The sequence below is a fragment of the Phytophthora sojae genome (genome assembly GCF_000149755.1).
Source record: "Phytophthora sojae unplaced genomic scaffold PHYSOscaffold_2, whole genome shotgun sequence".
NCBI classification, from domain to species: Eukaryota; Oomycota; class Peronosporomycetes; order Peronosporales; family Peronosporaceae; genus Phytophthora; species Phytophthora sojae.
The window spans coordinates 6580517-6598422 of NW_009258116.1; the positions used below are offsets into that span (position 1 = coordinate 6580517).

The window sequence follows — 17906 nt, forward strand, 5'->3', positions numbered from 1 at the left end:
GAGCAGTTGGGGTATGAGCAAAGTCGCTATCTGGGGCATCAGATCTCCGGTGAAGGCCTGTTCACCAAGCCGAAAGATTTGGCAAGTCTGGAGGCGTTGAAGTTTCCCAAAACGCTTAAGGCTCTCCAGTCATTCCTCGGCAGTCTCAACTACGACAATCGCTTCATCGAAGATTTCGCAGTATATGCCACAGTGTTGTATGAGTTCGGAGATTCCGATTTCATCAAGGGTTATTGAGGGTTGCTGGTCTTGGGTACTGTGTACCAGTTGTACCCATTAACCGGTTAACCCGAACCGGTCCAATCCGAACCCACGTTGATTATGGTGATTACGGTAAGTTGTTTACGCCACCGATGATTAGACGAGTAGGATGATTGGATGAACACCGGTGAGTGATGGTTGATTAGATGCACTAGGTGATAGGACGCAGGGTCGCGTGTCTATAACAGTAGGGTGTAAGCTCCAACAATTCAATCACTTTCGAATCTTCATTCTACCCCTCAAGTGCCTTCGCTCCGGTCCCGCCGTCTGCGACGTCCCTCCCTCCGCTTCGTCCGAGCTTCGTGTCCAAGATCCATACCTTCCATCAGGTTATGAGCCCAAGCACCATGTCCTCTGCCCAAGACGCCTCGACCAAGGTCTCCATTGACAAGTTCAACGGGGACAACTACGCGACGTGGAACCGCTACATGCGTGGCGTGTTCCTGACCAAGTCGACGTGGCATGTCGTGAACCGCGAGACGACGCCGAGCTTCACGGACTCGCGGGCCAAGGACGACTACGTCAAGTCGAGCAACATCGCGTTCGGACTGATGTTGCTCCACATGGACGCGGACTACCACCATGTGGTCGACGACTGCGAGGAAGCGTGGGTTGCGTGGACGCGCCTGAAGACGCTGTACGGTGGTTCGCAGAAGGCTGGACGCATCTACCTGAAGCGCCAACTCTTCAGCATGGAGATGTCGGAAGGCGGCAACGTCTTGCATCATTGCAACGAGGTCCTCAACATCAGCGCCAAGCTCAGCAGCATCGGCGCCAAGATGGAGGATGAGGACGTGGCGATCTGCCTGTTGCGCAGCCTCCCCAAGAGCTACGAGAACGTCGTGCTGAACTTGGAGATGAGCAGCGCTGAACTACGATCGCAGGACGTCGTGAAGGTGCTGACGAATGAGCACATCAAGAGACAAGGCGAGAAGACGGCGACGGTGAAGACGGAGAATGCGGCCAAGGCGTTCAACACCGACCGAGAGTCTCGCCAGTGTACGTACTGCGGGAAATTGGGGCACACGATTGACAAGTGCTGGACCAAGCAGAAGGACGAGAATCGGGGCCCAAGACGCGGCGGCAATGGCAATGGCCGTGGACGCGGGGCCAACAATGCCCAGTGGAGGAACGACGACGCCAGCTACAACTACGACTACGGCTATGATCGAGTGGCGTTCGCGGTCTCACTGGAGTGTGGCATTTCGACGGGCAAGAATGTGTCCGGGTTGTGGGCGGTCGACAGCGGCGCAACGCACCACATCTGCAACGACAAGGCCAAGTTCGCTCATTTGATTGAGCGGAATGAAGGCTGGCCGACGGCAACAAGGCGGCCATCATGGGTGTGGGGACCATCGTGGAACGAGTGGTTCTGCCCAACGGCGACGAGCGCGACATCGAGATCAAGAACGCGCTGTACGTCCCAAGCATGAGCAAGAATCTGCTTTCGGTGCCACAGATCAACAAGAGTGGTCTGTTCCAAGTCGTGTTCGACAGCACCAAGATGCAGATTGCGCACAAGGGCTCCAAACAAGTGATGGCGACGGCAAACCTCGTGGATGGACTCTACTGGCTCCAGACGCCTCAGCGATCGGCGAATGCGGCGACCAGTGGGAAGACGGTCGACTTACACGCGCGTATGGGTCACGCTCCGGTGGAGGTGCTTCGCAAGATGGTCGACAACAACATGATCAAGGACGCGAAGGCACCTTCCAAGTCGAGTGGACCAAGCGTGTGTCGCGGCTGCCAGCAAGGGAAAATGGTCCAGAAGCCGTTCCCAAGCAACCGTGACAAGCGTCACTACGACACGTTCGAGCTGCTCCACTTCGACGTGTGCGGCCCCATGGAAGAAGAGTCACTGGGTGGCAGCAAGTATCTGCTGCTGATCGTGGACGAAGCCAGCGGATGCATGAAGGGGTTCTGCCTGCGTGCCAAGTCGGAGAGCGAGGACTGCATCAAGATGTACGTCACGAAGGTGCAGACGCAGTTCGGCAAGAAGGTCAAGTTTGTGCGGCACGACGGAGCCCGTGAGTTCGCGACCAACTCGCTCAAGGCCTTCTACGAAGTCGAAGGCATCGAGCAGCAAACCACGGTTCCGTACGCGCACCAGACCAACGGCACGGCAGAACGCGCCATCCGGACCATCGTCACGATTGGCCGCAGCATGCTGCATCATGCCAAGCTGGACAAGAGCTTCTGGGCTGAGGCGGCCATGACAGCCATCTACGTAAAGAATCGTCTGCCATCACCCAAGATCGAACACAAGACTCCGTTCGAGATCGTTTACAAGTCCAAGCCGAGTGTGAAGCACATGCGTGTGTTCGGATGCCAGACGTACATCCTGACGCCGAAGGAAAGACGGCGCAAGTGGGACCCCAAGGCTCGCGCCGGGCTGTTCCTCGGCTACGAAGAAGTGTCCAAGGCGTATCGAGTTTATGACATCGAGGCGGGGCAGGTGGTTATCAGTCGCGATGTCAACTTCGATGAGTCGACCTTTGGACTTTCGACGCATACTTCGGATGAAGACGTCGATGATACTGTGCTGGACTTGGACGCGCTGGACCTGGACGACAACGATGGACCGCGCCAAACGAGCTTCAAGCAGACGGGGAAGCGCAAGTACCGACCGAGTGGCGACGACAACACTGCCAGAAGATCGCGCCCCGTTCGCCACTGAGCTGGCTTAGAAGAAGCAAGTGCGCCGGACGTATACTCCTCGCGCCGAGCCGACCCCGACGAAGAAGAAAAGTCTGGGGACCAAGATGAAGACGACGACTCGACGCCCCCAGTGTTTTGGCGTGCCAGTGCCAACGCTGTGGAAGCAGCAGCCGATCTATCGGAGCCGACGACGTTCCAAGAGGCTGTGAACGGTCCTGATCAAGTGCACTGGCGCAAAGCGATCCGCGCGGAGCTCAAGTCGATGCGACTGCGTGGTGTGTTTCGAGCTGCCAAGTTGCCTAACGGACAACGCGCCATCGATAGCAAGTGGGTGTTCAAGATCAAGCGCAAAGCGGACGGCTCGATCGAGAAGTACAAGGCGCGCCTCGTGGCCAAGGGCTTCAAGCAGAAGTACGGCATTGACTACACCGAGACGTTCTCGCCCGTGGTCAAGTATGTGACACTGCGCATGGTGATCGCGATTGCTAAGTATTTTGGCTGGCCCCTCGACCAACTCGACGTGGTGACAGCATTCCTGTACGGGATAATGAAGGAGGTGGTCTTCTGCGTGGTTCCGGAAGGCGTCGAACTGGATGGTGACTTCGACTGCCTGGAACTGGTGAAGGCCATCTACGGTCTCAAGCAAGCTTCGCGAGTGTGGAACGAGACCTTCGACGAGTTCGTGTGCTCCATCGGCTTCCAAGTGTCGGCCTTCGATCCGTGCCTCTACATCAAGGTGGTGGACGGTCACTGCGTGCTTGTACTGGTGTACGTGGATGACGTACTGATTACCGGGAGTTCGCCCGAGCTGATCGCACTCACGAAGACCGACCTGAAGACGCGCTTCGAGATGACCGACAGCGGCAAGTGCGCGTTTGTTCTTGGGATCGAGTTGGTGGACGGCCCGGACGGCAGCGTGACCATGTGCCAGCGGCGATACGTGGACGACATCCTGAAGCGCTTCGCCATGGACGAGTGCAAGGCCGTGGTGAGTCCGGTGGACATGAGCACTCGACTGGTTCCAAGCGACGCGGCGACCAAGGTGAACGCTCCGTTTCGCGAAGCTGTTGGTGCTCTGATGCACCTGATGACCGCCACGCGCCCAGACATCGCGTACGCCGTTGGCTATGTATCGCGCTTCATGGAGAACCCCCAAGAGGAACACTGGGTTGCGGTCAAGCGTATTTTTCGCTACCTGCAAGGCACCAAGACGCATGGGCGACAAGATCGACTTTCGTGGCTACTCGGACGCGGACTGGGCCGGCGACCTCGCCGACCGCAAGTCCACTTCAGGCTACACGTTCATGCTCATGAGTGCGCCTGTGAGCTGGGGAAGCAAGAAGCAATGAAGCGGAGTACATCGCGCTCAGTCTGGCTATCCAAGAAGGCAAGTGGATTCATCGCCTGCTATGCGAGATTCTGGCGGCCGCTAATGAGACTGGACCCGAACTCATGATCCGCGAAGACAACCAGTCGTGCATCAAGATGACGAAGAACCCAGTGAACCACGGTCGCACCAAGCACATCGACATCAAGTACCACCGCATCCGCGATGAAGTCAAGCGCGGCGAAGTCAAGCTCCAGTACTGCGAGACTTCTGTGATGCTAGCGGACATCATGACGAAGGCGCTTGCGGGACCACGCCACACGGATCTGACGGTGGCTCTCGGCATTCGTGGGACTTCGCATTGAGGGGGCGTATTGAGGGTTGCTGGTCTTGGGTACTGTGTACCAGTTGTACCCATTAACCGGTTAACCCGAACCGGTCCAATCCGAACCCACGTTGATTATGGTGATTACGGTAAGTTGTTTACGCCACCGATGATTAGACGAGTAGGATGATTGGATGAACACCGGTGAGTGATGGTTGATTAGATGCACTAGGTGATAGGACGCAGGGTCGCGTGTCTATAACAGTAGGGTGTAAGCTCCAACAATTCAATCACTTTCGAATCTTCATTCTACCCCTCAAGTGCCTTCGCTCCGGTCCCGCCGTCTGCGACGTCCCTCCCTCCGCTTCGTCCGAGCTTCGTGTCCAAGATCCATACCTTCCATCAACGTCAGCATCGCGCTCGCCAAAGTGGGGCGGTAACGTAGCAAATTCGTGGCTATCCGGAGGGAGGCCTGACACAGTTCTGCCGACATGCATATCCCCAGCTGCCTCATAGCGAAGGTGTTTTGCACTCCACCTAATGACCATCCTGCTCGTAGATGAACGGACGTCGAGGACGGACAGGCAGTCGATCCAGAGGCACAATAAGTCGCTGCTCCTTTGCGCATTGAATGTGTACCCAACTCCTCCTTATTCACACCACGTCTGCGAAGCTCATCGGCAACAGCGTCGCTTTCTTGCACCCGCTGCAAACACTTGCGAAAGCGCTCATACTGGTTGCCACCAGGAAAGAGGCGGTCGCCACCTTCGAAAGAAGATGTAGCCCAGAACACACCTAGAGCTAGCACGGGGCATAAAGCCGGCCTGAGCGGGTTGGCGTAAATGTGCCTCGGGCCGCGAGGTCTGCTTCCGTCCTGATCGTTCTTCTGATGCGCGAAATAGACGCGTAGCGCGTCTCCGCTCCATTCCATGTGTGCATGACGAATTCCAAAAGCATTCGCCGATCTACACATCAAATTCCAGGCAACAATCATGTACGTCCGCGCGAAAATCATGTCCTTCGATGGGTAGTGTAGTAGCCGCTCGCATAAGAACCGGTATAACTCAAACGATAGAGGATCTTTACCGGTCTTAGCGCGTACTTCACCACGGGCGGCAGCACTTGCCATCTCTCGCTTCAAACCCTTAAAGTACTGACATCTCCTTCTCCATGGTCGGCGACATCTCACGCCCGTAGTCGCGGTAGAGGTTGAAGAGACCAGCCCTGTGCGTGTTGAGGGCGGAGAAGTTTAGGCCACTGCCGTCAGCTTTCTACAGTGTCAGTAGCCAGGCCCCGAACACGTCCACCTGGATGTACTCGAACTGCAGCGGGGGGGGGGACGGATCGCGGTCGAGCAGAGGCTTCAGTTTCTTGCGTATCTGCTGCCCTGAAACGCTCCCTAGCTTCGCTGCAAACGCAGGGGCCACGAGGTGGGCCTTGTTGAGGACGACCCACGCTATGAAGCGGCCGTAGGAGTTCTGGTACACTGCCCGCGACCGCGCGCTTACAGTATTGCTCTTGATCTCGCTAACTTTCCTCGCTAGCTCGTCCCAGTCGATGCTTGCCATGTTTTTGAGTGAGGGGGGAGTGATATGGATTTTTTAATACTGGCGCGGGCATGAAATGTGTCCGGCAAAAGTGGGTGAAACTGGCACTTTTACTGACTCTATACTATATCCCTATTTATGAAATGATTGTGTGGCTTTGCGATTGGAAAATAGCGGACACAAAGTCCTGAATCTCTAGGAATACAGAGTATCATGTCCTACAAATTCTGTAGAATGCAATTTTAGACCTAAAGTGTCATTATCTTGCCGCGTCGAACACGGCCTAAGACTTTGCAGAAGAATCCTAGCCTCGGCAAACAAGTCCAGACTTTGACCAAGAATGCGGAATTTGTCAAGAGCGTGGTGAACAGTCCTCAGGTGAAGGCCCTCGCGAAAAACCCCAGCGCGCTTTCTGAGAAAACCATCAAGAACGTCGCGGTGGAAGTGGCGAAAACCACATCTACAAGTAACAAGGTGGGCGTGAAGGACTGGGCGATGGGTGTACGCTACTCCTTGTTGGTGCCTTTTTTGGTTACTGCGCATATGGATCCTACAAAGCCGACCAACTTAAAAGCTATTAGTTTTTGAAGTTTCCTGAAGTTTTGTGTTCAATTGGTGCTTGCCCTTCCGACCAACTTGGCCGCTCCGGCTTTCACCACCTCCGCATATCAGTGCTGGGTAGCGAGGTAGCGACCAGACTTGCTTTTTGTAGAAGTTCTCGTAGCATCCGTCAATGGAACAAGAGTCACAGGAACGTGCCGTTGTTCAGACAAAGCTAGACTTGATATTACTCTGCATTTGAAGGCTAGACATTTAAAGAGTATTTTTACTCATTCAGCGACAGTTGAAGAGCAATTGGTAAGTAACGTATAATACCAATGCGGCATACTATTCTTGTAGAGTGCCCTCTGGAGCCGAGTACGGCATTGTATTTGATGCCATACTGTTTGTTAGGGTACTCTATTCGATATGGCTACAGCTATGCAGACAGCATGTTGTCAAAGCGTGTTGTGGTTGCATGTTTCATGTACTTCTAGCAGAGCACCTATTCATTGATCCAATCCTCGTCAATAGCAAGTTGAAAGCACGGTAGCGGTCTCGACGAGCTCCTATTCGGTACATGTATACGGAGGTGAATGCAACATACACCATTTACTTGCTGCTGTTCCGCGCGCATATCGAAAAAGCTGATAAGTAATTTAGGCGGGTTATTATTTTCTCACTTTTATGTGCAATCTTCTACTTTAGGATACGATTCATTCACGACCAGAGCCTCACACTCACCCCGTAAAAGCTGACAGCCACCCACGCGACGTGGTCACGGCTGTTGCACCACTGTCGAAACAGGATGGCCGAAACGCAAACCCATCGAATTCGGTCATGCAATCGGGGTGCAGGTTCTCCTTCTACTCTACGCTTCCGATTATTAACCAGTTTTGCGCTGGCAATCCACTCAAAAGATTGCATTTTGATGTCGAGTCGTATGATTGATTGTCTGTGCTCCTGAAAAAAAAAATGGCACGATGTCTTGCAGCGCGATCCATGCCGGAATGGCATCGCAGTTGAGCGCGGTAAGTAGTTACCCAACGCATTCAACATGTATAATATCAACGTGTATGTACAGTCTGTCAGTTCGATGGTAGTCTATTCGGAACGGCACTCTAATAAATGGCACTCTATTTGATGGCACTCTATTGTTATACTATGCCCTCACCATAGGGCGCATACCTTAGGGCATACTATTCGGTATTATACGTTAGTATATGCAACACGCCAGTTCCTAACTTATCCTTGCCATGGCGTCGTCGGGCCTGCTCTTCCAGGGCACCGCGTGGCTGCTCGTGGAGGGGAAGACCACGTTTTACTCGCCTCGCTACAGCGAAGAGCCCGTATCGGTTAGCAGGCAATTGCTCCCGTTCTGGAACCAGCCCCAAGTGGTGCTGCAGTTGGGTCAAACCGAGTATTTGGTGCTCACTTCCAGTCCGGCGGACGCGTCCAAGCGCAGCGGAGACGCCAAGGAGACCAAAAAGTTGCTGCAATTGACCGTGCGACCGCTGGACGACGTGCGCCGCGCCCAATTGTACCAAACGGCAGCGCGGGCTCAAGTGCTCGAGCTGTTCGTGGATGTGGAGCACACGCGTGATCGACTGCTGCGATGTCTGCTAGGAGAGAGGCAGCAGCTGCAGCAGCAGGAGGAGAAGGAGGGTGATATTGAGCCGGGTAAGAGGCTGCTGGACGACGCCTTTGCAGCGTTGGAGAGGGCGCAGCAGAGTGGGGATAAAGTGGCAGCTCTGGGGCTGTACAAGGAGGCGGAGAGGGGGTTCTACGAGGCGGAGAAGGTGGTGCCCGACGAGCGGTCGAGGGAGTTCTTGCGCGCGAGGAGAGGCGACTTGCAGAGGACCATTCGAGGCCTGGAGAGAGAGGTGGATCAGGCGGCTAGGAGGGGGCTGTCGGTTGCTGCTCCTGTCGCTCCTGCTCAAGTGATTGCGGCTCCGATAGCACCACGAGTCGAGGAGGAGGAGGAGGTGAAGGCGCCGCCGACTATGGACATCAGCGCGCGGTTGGAGGAGCTACGTCGGTTTGCTGCGCAGCAGGACACAGTGGAGGTGCAGCAGGGGAATCGGACGGACTTGGCAGCTCGATTGGCGGCGCTGAAGAATGAGAAGGCTGGGCCGGCACCCCCTGTGGATGATTTGGCAGAGCGACTGCACCGACTGCGTGGGGATAATGGGCCGACGGGCGTTGCAACTGCCGTTGGAGGTGGAAATATCGAGCGGAAGAGCGCAGTGGATCGTATTATCGAGCAGGTGACCGACGAGATCGCGTTGGGGATTGAGGACGATGGGGAGGATGATGAAGAGGAGGAGCTGGAGGAGAGTGACAGTGACAGCAAGAGCGAAGTTTCGAGTAGTTCCCTCAGCAGTAGCACAAGCGATAAAGGTGGAGAACCAAGTGAGGAGCGTTTGAGTACGAAGAAACCGTGAAGAGCAGGAGATTGGACAAGATCGAAGGCATGGGACGTTGACAACCTCCCTAAAAATACGGTAAGAAGTCGTGTGGGCGATGCCTTCGTTCTCGTTGCCGTTTGTTTGCTCCAAGGGCTATCACTCAATCTGCTGAGAGCGAAGCAGGATGGAGCATGCTGTCCATCGCGATGGCGAAAGACTTCTGTCAGTGCTGGAATCAACCGTCCGAGACCTCGAGTTGATCGCGACACTCCCGGAGAAAGAACCTACTACAGCCACTGCTGCATTTCAGTCTGAAGCACAGGAGGCCCTGCACCGTCAGGTAAACACGTTGCCGTCCTGGCCCCCTTACTCTAACTCCATGAAGCTAACTGGTGCTCGTTGTCACGATTTCTTCCAGTTTGTCGTGGAAGCTTCGCTCCTCCATTTCATAGCGCTGCAAAGATTGCAAGAAGACGAGCGACCGGAGACGTTGGAGGACAGTGATGATGATGATGATGAGTTGCAGCAGATTGATACGCAGTCGATGCTTTCCGGTCCAGTAGCAACGCGTTTGTTCCCCAAAAGCCTGCATCAGGTACTCAAGAATCTGAAGGTACGCTCCGTATGCTCTCTGATTCCTAGGAAGTGAGTACGTCGCTAGCCATTGAGCTCATCAATTCGTTTGCTCTCGCACAACAGGAAGACCGAACAGCACGGGACGCGCTGCGGAAGCTCAGCTCAACCAGCGTGTCACCGGCGATTTCCCAGTTAACGCAGGCCTGGATGCAGCTAATCATCAACACAGACACAGCTCTGTCCACCAGCTTTGAGCAGGACGAACGGTTTGCCTCGAGCTTACGTGACAGCATGCTACGGCTCCGAGAGGTTGAAGACGATCGTGACCAGTTGGCTTTCGAGCTCGCTCAGGCTCGCGAAGCACGCGTGACCATGTCCCAGAAGTTCACAGCTCAGCGCACTCGTCTGGAAGCTCAACTTCGAGACACCAAGCGAGCTGCCAATGACATTCTAGGCCCCACCGCGCGTGATCGGGAGGAGTATTTGCAAGCAGCTCAGTCCAGCTTCGAGACGCAGAAGTCGAACGCGCATGAGCAGCTCGAATCTATCCAACGCACGATAGTTCGCGTGACGCAGGCCAGTCAACAGGCCGAAACGGACGGGCGAAAGCATGCACAACACGATGCGACCGAGCTGCGCGAGCTTGTAGAGCGCTACGATGAGGATATGGAAAAGCTGGACGCTGAGATCGAGCGAGAGCGAGCCGAACTCGAGCGACTTGATGCCGCGAACTCCAAGTTTGCGACGCACTTCGCCCGCATCGACAAAGACTGTCGCAACATGATCGAGGAGCAGCGTGCTATTGACCTCGCGGAGCGTCTCCGCCGGCTGCGCGAAGCGAATCTGTTCGGCTTCATCCTCAGAATCCAGGCCGTAGTGCGGGGATTCCTCGCGCGGCGGCGGGTGCGTCTGGAAGCCCAGCGCAAGCGGCGCAAGTCTAGGAAAAAAGGCAAGAAGGGAAAAAAGAGAACTACCGGTACCAGTCCGAGGCGAAAGAAGTCCACCAAGAAGACGAGCGTCAAGATCCGTACCAAAAAGCCTTGAGCTGGCGAATACCATTCACCTATTTCTTCTTCTTCTTCTTGCCTCCACCCTTCTTCTTTTTCTTCTTCTCCATTTCAGCCTTGGCCGCGAACTCGGCAGCCTTGCGAGCCGCAATCTGGCGAAGCCGATCCTCTTCCATCTTGAGAAGTCGCTGTCGCTCTTCTTCGAGCATTGCGCGGTCTTGCTCACGCTCCAGCTTCCGCTTCTCCATCCATTCCTCCTGTGCACAGCCACAAGACAGCAAAATCTATCAGTACTACAGCCACAAATCACCGGTCGATTCCAGCGACGTACATCTTCCTGGCGTTTGGCCAGCTTATCCTGGCGCTCGCGCTCTTTGTCCGCAGCCTTCCACTGCGCCTCGCGGAACTTGAGCTGCTGAAGCTGCTGCTGCTCGAAGAACACACGGGTCTTCTTGAGTTGCAGGTCGAGCGAGACAGCGTCTGCCGTGCCGATACGGTTGTTCCCCACGTCCAAACACACCAGCGTGGTGTTGCGAGCAAGACCAAGCGCCAACTGCTTCCCGCCTTCACCTCCCAGTCTTGTTCGCCACAGGTTCAGCGTGCGCAGCGTCTTGTTCTTGGTGAGCATGTTACCCAACGCCGCCACCCCGGAAAAGTCTTTCTCTTCGTCTGTCAGCGGATTGCTCTCGAGGTTCAGGTACTCGAGACTTTCGTTAGTGCTCAAAGCTTCGGCCAGGTCCTTGGCAGCCAGCGGGCCCAGACAATTGCTCTCGAGTTCAAGACGTCGAAGTGACGTATTCCGCTTCAGCAGCAACGCGAGCCATTTCCCCGTCGCGTCGTCGAGTCCGTTTCGGCTCAAATTGAGCGACCGCAGCGAGTGCGTAAAAGCCAGCGTCTTGCAGAGAGCTCGGGCCCCAACGCTGCTGACCCGGAGATCCGCGTGCTTCGGGGTCTCGTCGGCTTTGGCGAGTCCAAGCCACACTTCTAGCTGCGGGTTCTTGGCGATCTCCTCGACTTCTTCTCGTACCTCCTTCTCGCGCTCTTGTCGTCGGCGGTGCACGGTCTCGCGGAGGTAGCTTTTCGCGGCGAACTGAATCTTCTGCTGCATGCGGGACTCCTTCTCCGACGCGTGCTCACGGTTGAACTCTTCTTGCAGGCGAGCCGCGTCGTCATTGTAGAAACCCTTGGGCTGGATGCCGCGGTCAATCATCTGCACACAGACACAAGAGTATCATCATTACTCAAATGGTCCCAAGCCGCTTCAATAGCACACTCGTACCTCCCGGCGGATCTCGTTCTGCGCAAGGGCAAACGCGTCCGGAGGAGCGCTGTCGTCTGGCGTGACGCGAGCCATAATGGCCTCCCGGTCCACCGCTGACAGCCGCGAGATGTCGACGTCTGCATCGTCGTCCAGCGCCGGCTCCTTGCCGCCCACGCCGAGCCCCGACGACAGGTCCAGCATCTTGGACGTCTTCACGCAGCTTTGCTCGCCTGGGTGTCTCTTGCCTTGTGAAGTCCGCTGGAACCGACCTTTCACAACGAGCGTTGAAAACAAACAAAACACCAAACACCTGCATAACGCACACAATAGCATCTGCAACAGGACTGGTTTCTGAATTGCGGCTTCTTGGTCTATCTATCTTCATTGCTACAGGATACGAGAGACCTACTCCAGCAGCTCCGGCTCCTTCTTTACAATGTCGTCCTCATCCTCAAGCGTGTTGGCGCGCTTGGACATGAGGTACTCCGTCGATGGCGGAGTCGACGGAGGGGGAGGAATGTCCTCCGTATCGTCCACAGCAGCGGCAACGGACTCAGCACTGGCAGCAGCGGCCAACTCGGGTTTGTCGCCAGCAGACGCAGCAACGCCTTCAATCGCATTCGTCGCGTCTTCGTCCTCGACAGGGCCCTGGCCAAACTCGTTCGTGCGCTTGGCATCCACCGGGTACTTCCAGCGCTGGTAGAGGTAGATGAAGAAGACGAGGTCGTCACGGAAGCAGCTCAATCGGTGCATCCACGGCATCTTGATGACGAAGGCGAACAGGTCGTCGATGAACGTGTTGAGCGACTTGTACACCATGGCACGCCACGGCAAGTGTGCCACCGACTTGAGCTTGTAGTTGATGTACAACTGGGGCGTCATCATGATGAAACCGAACGCGTACACGAAGCTCGTAAGGCTGGAGATGACCCACGAGTACCAGCCCTTGTGCACACCGTACGCGAGCGTGTAGGCAGCCTGACCGACGATCAGCGGGTACAGCACGTAACAGAGGTGAGCCACAGCCACACGGTCGTGCTCGGCAGTTGGGGACTCCTCGTAGCTCTCCACGCCCGAGACGACGAGTTTGTTGTCGGCGTCGCGCGAGAACACGATCGCCTTCTTGATCTTCCACACGTCAATGACCAGGGCGATGCCGGACTGCACCAGAATGAGCCACGACGTGTCGTTGTCCATCAGGTACAGGAAGATCACGAGCTGGAAGAACGTGTTGAGCACGATCGTGCGCAGCGAGAGGCCCACTAACGACTTCTGGTTCTTCCAGAAGCTCACGTCATTTTTGAATGCCAAGAAGTCGAACAGCGAGTGCAGCAGCGACACCGCCATCGTCACCGCCAGCAGGTACGGGTTCGTTTCGATGAACATGCTTTTCATGTTGTCCGTGTCGCGCTTGGAGGAGGTGCCGGTGGCCTCCTGGTTGCGGAAGTTCTGCTCCATCTGCGTGTACAGCGCGTACTTGTACATGGGCAGCGAGTAGAAGGAGATCTCGAGGGGCAGCGACGTCACCGTGTCGTTCACAGGGATCAGGTGCTCCTCCAGCAGCCAGAACTCGTTCAGGAAGAGCACAGGCGAGTACAGACCCGCCTCCTTGTCCACCTCCATCTCCGGGGACACAAATGGCGGCGGCGGCTGGCGCGCCGAGTACGTCGAGTGGTCCAGCACCGGGTTGATATAGAACGAGGGCTTCCACATGGAGATGTACACGTCGGCCTGCAGCTCTTGGCCCTCCTCCGGCTGCTTCACTTCCTCCTCCGTCTTCTTGTTCTTCTCTTCGTCCTCCTCCCCCTCCTCCTTAGCGGCTGCAAGCAGGTTGCGCTTCTTCACGATCTTGGGCGGCGGGCGGAAGGCCGTGAGCTCCACCGAGCGGTGCACGGAGCTCATGGCGTCGAACGAGGCGTCCGCCGGGTTGGGCGAGTGGCCGTCCTTGGTCAGGAACACGTGCGCGTAGAGCGACCCGTTGGCCAGCAGGTGCTCGTCCACCGTCACGTTCATCTCGCGCAGCCAGACGCCGTCCTCGCGCGCCGCGTTGGGCGTGGCATCGTACGCGAGCGCGCTCTCGAACCAGCGGAGCGCCTCCTGCTCGCGGGCCACGGCGTCGTTGTCGCTGGCGTCGGCGAAGGAGAAGTGCGCGTCCGGCGTGACATACACTCTGAGGCTCACGGGGTCTCCGAGCTGGAACGAGTTGCGCAGCAGCTGCAGCTGCGCAGGGGGGCCACTATTGGGGGATTGCGCACTCGAGGCCACTGCGTCGCCGGTCGGCTGCTGCTGGTGCTGGTGGCGCTGCGGCTGCGGCGCGAACGTGTTGACGACCGACGTGATGGCGTAGTAGATACACAGCATGCGCAGCATGGGCCACAGGCGGTCCATGAAGCTCTCCTGCGCAGGCGCCGCGGCGCCGTCCGCGGCGGGGGCTGGGGCGGCGGCGGGACCTGCTGCGTCGGCCATGGTGAATTGATGGGCGAAAGGGGGCGGGAAGAGAGGGGCATACAAATGACAAGTGAAATGGAATCGAGCGTTTTGGCCAATGAGAGAAGGTCTCTTTGGTGACGTACGTACAGTACCGCACTTCAACGTGTTGCAGGGCGGACCCTGACAGTCGTAGCCTACGACGGCAACGATGGTGCAGCCCGCGAATATGAAAGGCTTATCTTGCTTGTCTTATGACGCGATGGTACGCGGAGGAGGGGGAAAGGCTAAAGCTACTCACATACTAGGCATTAACACCACTACGGGCGGACGGCGGCGACGAGGACCCCAGCCAGCCACGCCTCTGCTGACAGCAACGCCAAATCTAAGTCGAGGGGCTGCTGCGTGTTTGTACAGGCCCTTTGCGCGCTCCCTGGTCCGTCCTCCCGTTTGCTAGCGCACGCGTTCGCGGGGATAATGGCCACCGACGCCGCCGCTGCTGCTGCTACTACTTGAAGGGATTAGATCCACACGCCTTCGTCTTCCTCTTCCTCCTCTTCCGAGTCCGAGTCTGAGTCCGAATCCGAGTCGTCGTCCTGCGGGTGCAGGCGGTCCACCATGGACATGCGCTCCTCCGCCTGACTCGTTAGTTTCTTAAATAAACTAATCTGCTCCTCGCTCAGGCCGTCGTCATCGTTGGCGTCGTCGTCGTCGTCGTCCCCGATCATGCTAATAGACATACGCGCACGCTCGATGACGCTGTGAGCCTCGTCCAGCTGCCGCGCCAGAGCGAAGTTCTTCTCCTCGACTTCACGCAGCACGTCCTCCTCGTCGCTCATGTGCATCTGGTCCTCAGCCTCCTCATCCGAATTCACATCAGCGTAGTCGTTGCCACCAGACGAAGATGCAGTAGCCTCGGTAGTCGCAGTTGGCGAGCCCGGGGCATCCATGGCCACAGCTGTTGCTGCCGTTGCCGCTGCTCCTGCCGCCGCTGCTGCTGCCAATTCATGGTGATGCGCAGCAACAGGAGACGGTGCTGGCTCCGGCGAAGTGAGAGGCGACACCGAGACTGGCACAGGCGGAGGCAAACACGAGTCCGCGCTCACCGAGCGGCTCAATGCCAACGGCGTATCGATACTCGGAGATGCCGACTTCGATTTGGTAGGACTGCCATATCCGTTTCTTGACTCAGAGTCGCAGTTAGCCAGCAAATTACCCATTGACGAGAACGGGGACATGTCAGGGTGCGCGCTTTCGCCAGCCGCCTCAGCCATAGTACGAGCGCGCTGGGCACTAAGCTTCTTCGCCAGGCCCACATTACCCTCCGCGCGTGCGCGCTCTTCTTCTTCGAACAATGCCTGCGCAAGTTCCTCCAACCCACGGCGCTCGCGACGTGAGCGCTCTGCGTTGTTCTTGTGCAACGTCCGCTCAGGCATCATTGATCCTGAGCGACGAAGCTCCTTGATCTCCATCAGCTTGCGCTCAGCTTCAATGCGCGCCTTCTGCTCTTCAGCCTCGCGGTCTTCAATGGCCATGCGACTCATAGGCCTTGACGGAGCTTCCTCGTCTTCAGCCTGCACTGGGGCGGGAGCAGGGGTGGGAGCGGGAGCGGGCGGGGCGACCTCCACAGGTGCCGGCGGCTCTGCAACCTTAACTGATGCAGGGGCAGCATTCTCGTCGGCCGGAGTAGATCCAGACAGATTGAGGAATTTGTCCCAGCAGTCCTTGCAGTAATACTCTCCATCGTCATCCATGTCCAGCTTCGACTCGTTCTCCGTAGCACCGCACTCAGCACAGAACTTGGCGGTGGGGACGACCACAGGAATACTCATCACGTTCTGCAAATCGTCCATAATCTTCTGCACGTGCTCGTTGTCCTCGATCACAGGAGGCACGATGTCTACGTCGGTGTAGGAATCGCGCTTAAATCCTGAAATCACACCAGCCAGCTCGTGGATCACGTTGTTCTGACGCTTCACCACCTCTTCGGGCTTGTGCCGCACAGCCAACGCCAGCACACGCTCGCGTGACTGCGCTTCGAGAATCTCTTCATACTTCTTCGCTTGGCTCTTCACCTTCTCAAGCGCCTCCTGGAGCACCTTTGCCTCCTGTTCGGCACGCGACAGCGCCTCCTTGGCTGGCGTCGTGCGCTCCGTCTTCGCCTGGTTCGAAATGCACAGCTTCGCCTGAACTCGCAGCAGGTGCGCCTCTTTCGATCCTTCCTCAATAGCAGTAATAGGAATACCAGCAAAGATTGCGTGGTCCAAGTCCGATCCCTGCGACGCTGCCACCAGCTCGCGTGCCACGTCCAGCGGGATACGCTTTTTCCGCTTTTGCCTCTCGCGGTCGGAGCGGTCGCGGTCCGAGCGTTCACGTTCTCGGTCAGATCGGCTAACGCGTTCGGTTCGGATAGGCGGCGGCGGTCCCACCGGCTCGGGGCCGCTATCGTACAGAGGCACATGCTGGCGGCTCGATACCTTTCTGACTTCACGCTGCGTGCCGGGGTTGGATCGCACCGACGTCACCGATGCCACCGACATCATCGACTCACGGCGGCTCTTGCCCGGGCGGAAGCGCAGCACGGCAGGCTTCGGCGAGTGCTTGAGCATGCGCAGCGTGTCCTGGTACGCCTCGCCCTCCACCAGCGTGCCATTCACCGACACGAGCTCATCGCCCACCTGTGCGTTCTGCAGTCCGCTGGCGTTGCCCTTTCCTGTCAGCTTACTAAGCACCGGGACATCGCGGTATCCTGGCTTCAACTTGAGCCCCAGGTCTCCCTCGCGCCACACGATGTCATACGATCCAATGTCGCTGGGGATGCCGCTCACGCTGCGACTGCCACCAGGGGACTCCTGCGAAGACCTCTTGCGCGAGAGGCGGCGCCCCATGCGCTTGAACTTGAGCACCGCCGGCTTGCGGATGGTCTTGAGCAGCGAAATGGTGCTGCGGAAGCCCAGCGACTTGGTCTCCTGGCCGTTGACGGCGACGAGGATGTCCCCCACCGTGGCCCTCTCCATGCCCGTGCCGGCGCCCTTGCCCGTGATCTTGCGGATGCACGGCACGTGGCAGTCGTCGTCATCGGGGCGCAAGATCATGCCCAGCGGGCCCTCCGTCCACACCACCGTGTACTGCTCGCGACGGCGCGTCGTCGAGCTGGCGCTGGAGGGGGATTTGCCGGACTCGGACCACGCGGTGCCCGTGGAGCCGCGGCTGCGGCGCGAGGAGCTGCGCGACGGGTCGCGCGTGTAGGCGCTGCTGGGGGTGCCGCTGAAGGCGCGCGGCACGCGGAAGCGCAGCGTTGCCGGCCGCGGGATGGTCTGCAGCGTCTGCACCACGTGGTCGTAGCCCTGACGGGCCGTGTCCATGCCGTTGATGCTCACGAGCATGTGGCCCACCGCCACCTTGGCCAGCGCGGCGGCCGAGTCCTGGCGCGTGATGCGGCCCACCACGGGCGGCATGTCCTCCCCCAGGTCGGGGCGCAGCGTTAGGCCCAGCGGGCCATCGCCCCACGTCACCTCGTACTCCATGTCTGGGGTCGGGCGCTCTCTCGCTGCTCACTCTCTCTCTCT

At 57.6% G+C, this 17906-nt stretch overlaps 6 protein-coding genes across 6 annotated transcripts; 1 reads left to right on the forward strand and 5 right to left on the reverse strand.

Moving 5' to 3' along the window:
* Positions 1 to 5115: 5115 nt before the first annotated feature.
* PHYSODRAFT_374824 (hypothetical protein) lies at positions 5116 to 5433 on the reverse strand (the record flags this gene model as incomplete). The annotated part of the gene is made up of 1 exon (XM_009521882.1): positions 5116 to 5433. A coding segment is annotated over one exon (318 nt), but the record flags the coding sequence as incomplete, so codon positions are not given.
* A 409-nt stretch (positions 5434 to 5842) lies between these two features.
* On the reverse strand, positions 5843 to 6139 carry PHYSODRAFT_479990 (hypothetical protein; the record flags this gene model as incomplete). The annotated part of the gene is made up of 1 exon (XM_009521883.1): positions 5843 to 6139. One exon carries the CDS (start codon positions 6137 to 6139, stop codon positions 5843 to 5845), a length of 297 nt encoding a protein of 98 aa, XP_009520178.1.
* Positions 6140 to 7914: 1775 nt separating this feature from the next.
* On the forward strand, positions 7915 to 8808 carry PHYSODRAFT_466148 (hypothetical protein; the record flags this gene model as incomplete). The annotated part of the gene is made up of 2 exons (XM_009521884.1): positions 7915 to 8571; positions 8650 to 8808. Coding segments are annotated over 2 exons (816 nt in total), but the record flags the coding sequence as incomplete, so codon positions are not given.
* Positions 8809 to 10136: 1328 nt separating this feature from the next.
* Positions 10137 to 12111, reverse strand: PHYSODRAFT_257019 (hypothetical protein; the record flags this gene model as incomplete). Its single annotated transcript, XM_009521885.1, has 6 exons — positions 10137 to 10186; positions 10272 to 10551; positions 10674 to 10687; positions 10735 to 10906; positions 10981 to 11859; positions 11929 to 12111. The coding sequence occupies 6 exons, from the start codon at positions 12109 to 12111 to the stop codon at positions 10137 to 10139; spliced, it is 1578 nt and encodes a 525-aa protein (XP_009520180.1).
* Positions 12112 to 12315: 204 nt separating this feature from the next.
* PHYSODRAFT_257043 (hypothetical protein) lies at positions 12316 to 14376 on the reverse strand (the record flags this gene model as incomplete). Its single annotated transcript, XM_009521886.1, has 2 exons — positions 12316 to 14174; positions 14265 to 14376. 2 exons carry the CDS (start codon positions 14374 to 14376, stop codon positions 12316 to 12318), a joined length of 1971 nt encoding a protein of 656 aa, XP_009520181.1.
* Positions 14377 to 14773: 397 nt separating this feature from the next.
* On the reverse strand, positions 14774 to 17864 carry PHYSODRAFT_554900 (hypothetical protein; the record flags this gene model as incomplete). The annotated part of the gene is made up of 1 exon (XM_009521887.1): positions 14774 to 17864. The coding sequence occupies one exon, from the start codon at positions 17862 to 17864 to the stop codon at positions 14859 to 14861; it is 3006 nt and encodes a 1001-aa protein (XP_009520182.1). The 3' UTR covers positions 14774 to 14858.
* Between the last annotated feature and the right edge of the window lie 42 nt (positions 17865 to 17906).